At 44.0% G+C, this 11,290-nt stretch overlaps 1 protein-coding gene across 1 annotated transcript; it reads right to left on the bottom strand.

Annotated features, from left to right (window-relative positions):
• Positions 1-123: 123 nt before the first annotated feature.
• Positions 124-1,078, bottom strand: LOC119348580 (dolabradiene monooxygenase-like; the record flags this gene model as incomplete). The annotated part of the gene is made up of 1 exon (XM_037616594.1): positions 124-1,078. A coding segment is annotated over exon 1 (879 nt), but the record flags the coding sequence as incomplete, so codon positions are not given.
• Positions 1,079-11,290: the final 10,212 nt, after the last annotated feature.

Genomic DNA, 11,290 nt, shown 5'->3' with positions numbered 1-11,290 from the left:
ATTTTGTACACATATACTTGCACAAAATGGTACTAGTACATATATTAAGAAAATTAATCCCAGCTAACAGTATTATTGTATTTACTCTAAAAAAAGAAATTATGTACTACTAGGAGTACTTACCAAGATGACGGATTTGACTGTGTCCATGTCGAGCGGGAATTGGAGCCTGCCCTCCTCCTCCTTCTGTATTCTTAGAAGCACGTCGAGCAAGTCCTCCTTCTGGCCTCCGCCATCTTCCATCTTCTCCAGGTGCTCCCGGATGATGGGGTCAAGGATGCCGGTCCCGGTATCGCGGCAATCCTTGACGCGGCGCACGCCCCCGCTGAGCCAACCGACAAGCCAGGACGACGGCCACAGGTCCGGCGGGTTGAACCCGGCCGCGAGCTTCACGCCGCGGTCGAGCGAGCGGAGGAACACGTCGCGCTCCTTGAACCGGTCGCCCATGACGGCGCGGACGGTGATGTCGGTGACGAGGGCGGAGATGCGCGCGCTTAGCTCCACGGGGCGCGTGGCCGCCGCTGCGTCCGCGACATCGCGGAGCATGGCAGCGACCTCCTCCTCCCGGATGGCGCGGAAGGACAGGACGCGCCGCGCCGAAAGGAGCTTCAAGACGGTGATCTTCCTGAGCTGACGCCAGTAGTCGCCGTACGGCGCGAACACAATGCCCCGGCCGCCGTTGGTGAGCACGCGCATGGTGGCGTTGAGGGGTCGCGTCGCGAACGCCGCGTCGTGGGTCTTCATCACCTCGCGGGCACCCTCCCGGGACGACACCACCAGCGTGGGCACCTCGCCGAGCCAGAGGAGCATCACCGGCCCGTGGCGCCGTGCTAGGTCACGCAGCGCGTGGTGGGGGAGCTGCCCGGCGAGGTGGTGCAGGCTGCCGATAACCGGCAGCTGCCACGGCCCCGGCGGCTCGTTCGCTCTGCGCCTACGCCTGGAAAGAAGCACAACACACAAGGACACGAGAGCTACGCCGAGGTAGACGACCTCCATTTGCATCACCTACACAACACAGCTCCTCTGCTCTAATCTAAGTTCGTATGTATGGACTATGGAACGAAGCTTGACAACTAAATCAAACGCTTGCATTCATGGAAGGGGTTTCAACAGCTTGGTCCCTAGCAAAGCTTCAATTGCACGACCTTGTTTTATAGGGACATGTAGAGTCTTATCTCGCACCAAAATTCTCCCTCCGTTCCTCTAATAGTTTTTTGAAGTAAAATGTGTGCATGTTTGATCAAGTTTTAAGAAAATTATATCAATATCTATAATACCAAATTGATATCATTTGATCCATTATGAATTTTTTTAATTATTTATTAAATATTGCAGATGATATTTTATTCTATAAACTTGCTCAAGCATTCAAATGGTTGAATTGTAGGAAACTTGATACACCTTATATTCTCGAATGGAGGGAGTATACACCTTATATTCAAATGGTTGAATCGCCCGGGCATCCATGTCCTAGGACTCCGACACCCATCCCGACCATAGCACACCAACGACGGTAGGAAGAGTAGAGGACATCTTCTTTCACTCTTAGCCATCATCAGCCACCTAGTCAGCTCCATGCCTCCCCGGTAGGAAGCGCCCATGCTCGCATCCCCAGCTAGTCCCGATGCACAGGGGGCAGGGGACGCAACCTAGTGACTACTGATGGTTGTCGTCGAGCAAGCCTCGACCCTAGCCCATTGGCCTTGGCACTGGCGAGCTCGCACGATGCCACACATGTGGTCCACAGGGATGATCCGACTGTCGGTGCAACGGTGCCATGACCACCACCAGCAACCTCCATGCCCACGAGGAGAGGCATATCACCGCCCGCGAGCACCACCTGGACCGAGCCCAACCTCACCTACCCGGAGCGACAACCCCGACCACGTCGCTCCTTCGCACGAAGCAGCTGCCCCGTGCCAGCCAGCCCCATGAGAAAGGAGAAGGGGCCCCGACACTGCCAACGCCAATCGGGCTTCGACCGTAGCGTGCTCCGGATGCGGGGAGGAAAGGAGGGAGAAGGAGGCGGTGCACCTAGGGTTCACACCGCACTCATGGGAGTAGGCTACCTGAGGCGTTTCAACTATTTTTCCGTGATAAATTGTTGCTAATATAGCAACATATTAAATTTAAAATATTTTTAATGGCACAAATAAGTGTTCACATGGTGTATTTGGGCTACAAGTTTCTCTAAAATTGTAAATGTTTGCCAATGGAATAATAATATAAAAATAAATTCAATAAACACAAACAAAACAACGTACTCCCTCGGTCCCAAATACATGTCATGGAAATGGATAGAAATGCATGTAGAAATGGATAAAAATGGACAGAGGGAGTGCAATTTTACAATTTTTTAGCTGTGCAAATGCATGGGTCACCTACTAGTTTTTTTAATATAGTACTCGCTTTGTAACTTGATATAAGACATTTTTGACACTGTCATAGTGTCAGAAACCGTTTTATACATGAAGTTACAGAGGGAGTAATAGGTTGCATGTGTTGACATAGGAAGTTGATTCCACAATCAAATGTGGATGATCTCTAGTCAATTTCAGCAGGCCATAACTTTAGGAGTATACGGATATATAGATAAATGGCGTGGAGATCTTCTTATTGGGGATTTGACTTCGTTTCGAAGGTAGCAAGACACAGAGGGCGATGGCGAGGGCGCTCTCGCCACCGCCTCCATCACCCTCCTCTCCCAGCCTCCTCCTTCGCCGTCGTCAGAGGACGTGGCTGGGCAGAGCTTGGCCGGCAGCGGCTGGGCCGGGACACCGCGATGGCGAGGGTCGTGGTGTGCGGCGGCGGACCCCATGGTGGCGGCACTAGGGACCGTCTGTGCACGACGGGTTTCGAGGTGTCGGATCATGCAGGCGAGGGGGTGGTGGCGGATCGGGATCCGCTCCGATCTGACGTCCATTTTCAGCCGACAGCACGGGCTATGGACAGCGAGGCCGGTGTTCTCCACCGTGGTGATGATGGCGTCAGCGTGGTGGAGGCGGCGGTGTGGTGGCGGTCCTAGTTATCTTATCGCATCATGACAATGATCTGCATGAATTGTCCTCGTTGATCCGGCCGTCGACGTGTTCCGAACCTGCTACCAGAGATCTTGCCCAAGGATATCTGGATCAGATAGAATCCGGTCGTACGCGTTCATATCAGCCTACGTGGCTCCATCAGGGCACGACATGAAGCTCTGTTGTTTGTTGACACCATGGGATATGTCGGTATCTTGAATTCCATGGCGTAGATAGCGGTGGAGAAAGTGATGGTGGCCGAGATCGGAGGATCAGTAAGGCGAAGGGAGCCTTGGAGGCGATGGAGTCGGCCATGTGTTTGATAACTTTCAGAAGCAGCAGTGACAAGTGGGGGCGGCAGCATTGGAGTATTTCATTTTTTGGTGGTCCTCCTTGGGTGCCGAGTCATGACTTTTAGGGCGAATATCTAAGGTCTGGCCTTCATTGGTTGTATCTGACAATTACCTTGCTGGAGGTATTGTTTTGAGAGCTCGACTTTCCCCAAGGTGAAAGCCTAAGATCTTGGATAGGGCGACCCGGCGCGTGTGCACTGTTTTCTTCTTGAAGGCGCCTCTTTTGGAGACCTTTTATGTTTTCCGAGTGTTGTCTTTGGCGGTGGTTTGTGTGCTGCTGAGAGGAGTTGATCACTGTGACGAGGTTTTTTTTTTCCTTTGGGTTGTGTGCATCTTGGATGTCTTTTCACGATATTAATATATTCCTTTTTTAAATAAATAAATAAATTGCAAGACACGAGCACAGGCCTTGCTTGCTTGGTGGGTTTGCACCCCCGTTGCTATCCACTACATACTGTTCATGGTCAGCCACCACGCAATGGGCGTATCTCCCCCATATCGTGTTTGCGTAATCGAGCCGTACGCACCGCTTCTGCCTTTGATGTATGTCTACGTATCTATTAATCTATAGCATCAGTTATATCTTTCAAATATCTAATACAGTGGACTAATAAATTGTTAAGTGAACTGAGCATAGATGGTTAGGTTTCATGTGGTGAAATCAGCCCATCGAAGTTTAAGCTCTAGATTTGACACTGATGCTTGCACTTTGCATGGTTTATTTTAGTCTTCTGCTGATGTTCATTCAGTGGGAGAAGACGTTCTCATTGACTACGTGATGGGCAACATCTTGAAGGTGTTCATAATGATAAGTTATACGTGCATGCGTTCATAAATATGAATGTATGCGAATTTGAGCATCTGTGATTGTACTGTATTAAAAAATTGATAAATTGTTATTAAGTATGAATTGTGGGCCGTGTTGTAATGGTCCATCAAATCCAAAACTGTGTTTCTTAATTCAATTATGAACTCTGTTTTCTTCTTAATTAAAAGGATCACATTCTTGTTGATCCAGCTAGGCTTTCAGCAAAACCGGACCTAGTATTTATTATTGCGTAAGCTAGCTGTCGTCTGCAATGATCGTCCCACCTGGGAAATTGAATATTGATCCATAATAGCCATGTGAACCGTGAGCTAATTAGTCTATGGCTTTATGTAGATTTTTAAAACGTGAGAGTACATATTTCCCGTAGCATAAAATCACTTTGTTTATATTTATGTATACATGAGCGTTGACACACACCAGTAGGTTATATGCATGATTGATTATTTATATTTAGAGCTCATATTACTTGTCTTCTCTCTTGAGTTGAATGCTTGCAGATTCTAGCTTAGTCTAATGCACGTGCACTATTATTATTATACACATCTTTCGGTCGTGTAAGTGAAAGGCAATAATTATTGTTATGATGGACTTATTGGGATGGGAAAAGCTGGTATGAACTCGACCTCTCTTGTTTTTGTAAATATGATGATTCATCGTTCCTGAGTCAGCTATTATGAAGTAAACATATTTACAATGACATGTAGAGATTATAGTTTCTTGTGCCATGCTTGATTAGGTATGAGTTATAATGGTTTACCTTGCGTGCCAACATGCTATTAGAATGATTATGATGTGATATGATGTGATGGTATCCTCCTTTGAATGTATTAAGTGACTCGACTTGGCACATGTTCACGCATGTAGTTGAATCAAACAGCATAGCCTTCATGATATTTATGTTCATGGTGGATTATATCCTACTCATGCTTGTATTTGGTGTGAATTAATTTTAATGCATGCTTACGACTGTTGTCGCTCTCTCAGTTGGTCGCTTCCCAATCTTTTGCTAGCCTTCACCTGTACTAAGCGGGAATACTGCTTGTGCATCCAAACTCGTTAAACCCCAAAGTTTTTTCGTATGAGTCCACTATACCTTCCTATATGCGGTATCTACCTGCCGTTCCAAGTAAATTTGTATGTGCCAAACTCCAATCTTTCAAATAAAATTCTGTTTTGTATGCTCGAGCAGCTCATGTTACAACTAGGGCTATCTATATCTTCCATGCTAGGTGGGTTATTCTCACGAGGAGTGGACTCCACTCCTCATTCATGAGAAAGGGCGGTAACCGGGATGCCTAGTCCCATGATCCAAAAAGATCAAAGCAAATCAAAATAATTAAACAAAACCCCCCAGGGTTGTTGTATGTTGGAGGCACTCGTTGTTTCGAGCAAGCCATGGATTGATGATTGTTGGTGGTTGGGAGAGTATAAACCTTTACCATTCTGTTTGGGAACTGCCTATAATGCATGTAGTATGGGAGATACATAAATCTCATAGTTGTTGCGTTGACAGTGAAAGTATGCCGCTCAAAATGTTATTCAATCTCTATTTTAAAATCGAGCTCTGACACCTCTACAAATCCCTGCTTCCCTCTGCGAAGGGCCTATCTATTTACTTTTATGTTGAGTCATCACCCTTCTTATTAAAAAGCACCCGCTGGAGAGCACACTGTCATTTGCATTCATTATTACTGATTTATATTGGGTATGACTTGACTGGATCTCTTTTACCATGAATTACAATGTTTAGTCAGTCCTTGATCTTTAAAGGTGCTCTACATTTATGTTTTGCGGTCTCAGAAAGGGCTAGCGAGATACCATTTTGTTATATCATGTTATGATTATTTTGAGAAAGTGTTGTCATCCGAGTTTTATTATTATGACTCGCTAGCTGATTATGCTATTGATATGAGTAATTGTGAGACCTATGTGTTATTGTGAGTATGGTTAGTTCATAATATTTGCTGAAACTCGAATGCTGGCTTTTCATGTTTACAACAACAAGAGCAAACAGAGTTTGTAAAAGTTTTTCTTTATCACTTTCACTTTATCAACTGAATTGCTTGAGGACAAGAAAAGGTTTAAGCTTGGGGGAGTTGATACATCTCCAACGTATCTACGTTTCCAAACACTTTTGCCCTTGTTTTGGACTCTAACTTGCATGATTTGAATGAAACTAACCCGGACTGACGCTGTTTTCAGCAGAACTGCCATGATGTTGTGTTATGTGTAGAAAAGAAAAGTTCTCGGAATGTCCTGGAAATCCACGTAGGCACTTTTCAGATTTTATAAGATTTTTTGGCGAAAGAATCAAGGTCGGAGGGGGCCCACGGGCTGTCCACGAGACAGGGGGGCGCGCCCTAGGGTTTAATAAGAACTTTTGGCGAAAGAATCAAGGTCAGGGGCCCCATGGGCTGTCCACGCGACAGGGGCGCCCCCCCCCCCTAGGGCGTGCCCTCCTATCTCGTGGGCCCCCTGGACCTCCTCCAACCTTAAATCCAACTCCATGTATACTGTCTGGGGGAGAAAAAATCAAGGAGAAAGTTTCATCGCGTTTCACGACACGGAGCCGCCGCCAAGCCCTAATCTCTCTCGGGAGGGCTGATCTGGAGTCCGTTCGGGGCTCCGGAGAGGGGGATTCGTCGCCGTCGTCATCATAAACCATCATCCATCACCAATTTCATGATGCTCGCCGCCGTGCGTGAGTAATTTCATTGTAGGCTTGCTGGACGGTGATGGGTTGGATGAGATTTACCATGTAATCAAGTTAGTTTTGTTAGGGTTTAATCCCTAGTATCCACTATGTTCTGAGATTGATGTTGCTATGACTTTGCTATGCTTAATGCTTGTCACTAGGGCCCGAGTGCCATGATTTCAGATCTGAACCTATTATGTTTTCATGAATATATGTGTGTTCTTGATCCTATCTTGCAAGTCTATAGTCACCTATTATGTGTTATGATCGGGATACTTCTCGGTGATGACCATAGTTTGAGGAGTTCATGTATTCACTATGTGTTAATGCTTTGGTCCGGTTCTCTATTAAAAGGAGGCCTTAATATCCCTTAGTTTCCACTAGGACCCCGCTGCCACGGGCGGGTAGGACAAAAGATGTCATGCAAGTTCTTTTCCATAAGCATGTGTGACTATTTACGGAATACATGCCTACATTACATTGATGGATTGGAGCTAGTTCTATATCACCCTATGTTATAACTATTGCATGAGGAATCGCATCCGGCATAATTATCCATCACTGATCCATTGCCTATGAGCTTTTCACATATTGTTCTTCGCTTATTTACTTTTTCGTTGCTACTGTTACAACTACTACAAAAACCCAAAAACATTTACCTTCACTATTGCTACTGTTACCATTACTATCATACCACTTTTGCTACTAAATACTTTGCTGCAGATACTAAGTTATCCAGGTGTGGCTGAATTGACAACTCAACTGCTAATACTCAAGAATATTCTTTGGCTCCCCTTGTGTCGAATCAATAAATTTGGGTTGTACTTCACCCTCGAAAGCTGTTGCGATCCCCTACACTTGTGGGTTATCATAGCACATGTGGCACACCACATGAAAATGTAACCAACAACATGAAGGATATATGCCCTAGAGGCAATAATAAAGTTATTATTTATTTACTTAATTGATGATAAATGTTTATTATTCATGCTAGAATTGTATTAACCGGAAACTTAGTACATGTGTGAATACATAAACAAAACATATAGTCCCTAGTATGCCTCTACTTGACTAGCTCGTTAATCAAAGATGGTTATGTTTCCTAACCATAGACATGTGTTGTCATTTGATGAACGGGATCACATAATTAGGAGAATGATGTGATGGACATAACCCATCCGTTAGCTTAGCATTATGATCGTGTTAGTTTCATTTCTACTGCTTTCTTCATGACTTATACAAGTTCCTCAGACTATGAGATTGTGCAACTCCCGAATACCGGAGGAACACTTTGCGTGCTACCAAACATCACAACGTAAATGGGTGATTATAAAGGTGCTCTACAGGTGTCTCCGTAGGTGTTTGTTGGGTTGGCATAGATCGAGATTAGGATTTGTCACTCCGTGTTTTGGAGAGGTATCTCTGGGCCCTCCCGGTAATGCACATCACTATAAGCCTTGCAAGCAATGTGATTAATTAGTTAGTTACAGGATGATGCAATACGGAACGAGTAAAGAGACTTGCCGGTAACGAGATTGAACTAGGTATGAGGATACCGACGATCGAATCTCGGGCAAGTAATATACCAATGACAAAGGGAACAACGTATGTTGTTATGCGGTTTGACCGATAAAGACCTTCGTAGAATATGTGGAGCCAATATGAGCATCCAGGTTCCGCTATTGGTTATTGACCGGAGATGAGTCTCGGTCATGTCTACATAGTTCTCGAATCCGTAGGGTCCGCACGCTTAACGTTCGATGACGATTTGTATTATGAGTTATGTGATTTGATGTACCGAAGGTAGTTTGGAGTCCCGAATGAGATTATGGACGTGACGAGGAGTCTCGAAATGGTTGAGACGTAAAGATGGACATATTGGAAGGCTATATTCGGACATCGGAAAGGTTCCGAGTGATTCGGGTATTTTTCGGAGTACCGAAGAGTTACGGGAATTCGTATTGGGCCTTAATGGGCCATATGGGAAAGGAGAGAAAGGCCTCAAGGGTGGCCGCGCCCCTTCCCCATGGACTAGTCCGAATTGGAGTAGGGAAGGGACCCGGCTCCTTCCTTCCTTCTCCTTCTCCCTTCCCCTTTTCCTATTCCATGTGGGAGGTGGAATCCTACTAGGACTAGGGAGTCCTAGTAGGACCCCATACTTTGGGCGCGCCCTATGAGGGTCGGCCTCCTCCTCCCACCATCCTTTATATACATGTCCAGGGGGCACCCCATAGACACACAAGTTGACATTATTTAGCCGTGTGCGGCGCCCCCCTCCACAGTTACACACCTAGGTTATATCGTTGCAGTGCTTAGGCGAAGCCCTGCGCCGGTAAGTTCATCATCACCATCACCATGCCGTCGTGCTGGCAAAACTCTCCCTCGGTCTCAACTGGATCAAGAGTACGAGGGACGTCCCCGAGCTGAATGTGTGCTGATCGCGGAGGTACCATATGTTCGGTGCTAAGATCGGTCGAATCGTGAAGACGTACGACTACATCAACCGCATTGTCATAACGCTTCCACTTTCGGTCTACGAGGGTACGTGGACACACTCTTCCCTCTCGTCGCTATGCATCACATAGATAGATCTTGCGTGATCGTAGGATTTTTTTTGAAATTACTGCGTTCCCTAACACAACATGGATGCCAAATTGTTGAAATTACATGTCTTGCTACGGTTCCTCAAAACACAAAACATGTCTTGCGGCTATATTGAAATTACTTAGAATTATTAATAGTTGAAATAACGAGTTATAAAATAATATATGTATTTGTGCGTGTAATTGGTCTTACATGTTAGCATGAAATTATTACTTGTTCGAATGCATATGCTGAAGTAAGTTGATCAATTATCAATTGAATACAATTTACGTTGTATGTATATTGAAAATTGCAAGTGAGTAGTGAGATATTGCCTGAGTAGAATGACAATTTCAAGTGACTACATGGTAGTTAAGTAACAACCTTAATATTGACCTACACCAATTAATCAGAGGAGCTTAAACCCTATTAGGACATGTTGCTCAGAACCTACAAATTCATTAAACAAACAAATTACATTATGGTTGGTAGTTTATCAGGATTCTATCCACCCTACTGAGTAGAAACCCTTATAGGTGAAAGGTTATTAGTGACGTGTGTATAGTGTGAGACGCCACTTGTAATTGGAAAATGTACTAGTGGCATGGGTGAGTCCCATAGCGCGTGCCACTGGTAATAGATTACTAGTGGTCTGCGTACATACATGCACAAGTTACCAATGGCATGCACGTATATGTGCAGAATGGCATTGCGCATTCCACTATTAACTGGACCACTTACTAGTGGCGTGCTCATATAGGCGCCCACCACTTATAACTGGATTGTTGAGGTGTACATATATGCACACACCACTAGTAACTGGATCACTAACTAGTGATTGCGCATATACGCAAAATGCCACTAGTAACATGTGCATCATCAAATATCAATAACTTTTGATTTATAAGTTTTAAATTAAGTGCTTTCTCTAAAATAAATCAATATATTCAATAGAAGAAGATTCATTTTTACGACAAATAAACTATCAATAAGATATTAACAGAGGTTAATTTAAAGGCCCCATCGATTTGCCTTATTACTTTTTCTACAATAGAATACACCGTTACTTTTTGCATGTCAAATTTTGGTATTTTTCAGGCTGTTTTCTATATTTGATTCATTAAGTGCATTTCTAGACATTTAGTAGATATGATTTGATTGAACTGCAAGTACACAAAATAGTGGGCACAAAATGGGTTGAAAAATATTATTTGTGTTATCAAGTCTATGTTTAGACCTTATCCAATAAAATAAAAGGAATTTCAAACATCAGGTTGTCAGGACTCGACCACCAAACTGAAGCTTATTCATTTTTATTCAATGCAAACGAATTCTGAAAAACGCAAAACTTGGCATTGTTTCATATGACTCCTATATGTTGTGGAAAAAGTTTAAGAAGGTTTCGGAAAAGATGTGCTTAGAAACTTGACAACTTTGATGAAGAACCAACTTGTTATTATATATAGTTGTAACCCAACTATATAATTATACTTACAACTTCTTATTATATATCAACCTGTTATCTAGTCCATGATGGTATTAATTTGACAGCAATTGCTTTCTGTCTTTTGACATGAAGGCTATTGCTTTTGTTCCCAGTAGTTTTATATTCTCATTTAAAACCTTAGACATTGAAAATTTAGTCATAAACATTGATTAGACGGATAGTGTGCTTGCTTGTCTATGTGCATTGAACAATTACAAATTATAAAGAGACATTTGCCTTGTATCTTTTACTTATTGTTTACAGATTCCCATAAGATGATAAGACTGATAGTGGGCACCTCAGCTTCGAAATTTTTGTTTTATT

The sequence above is a fragment of the Triticum dicoccoides genome, unplaced genomic scaffold, assembly GCF_002162155.2.
Source record: "Triticum dicoccoides isolate Atlit2015 ecotype Zavitan unplaced genomic scaffold, WEW_v2.0 scaffold9689, whole genome shotgun sequence".
NCBI classification, from domain to species: domain Eukaryota; kingdom Viridiplantae; phylum Streptophyta; class Magnoliopsida; order Poales; family Poaceae; genus Triticum; species Triticum dicoccoides.
This window is presented reverse-complemented; position numbering and strand designations above follow the sequence as displayed.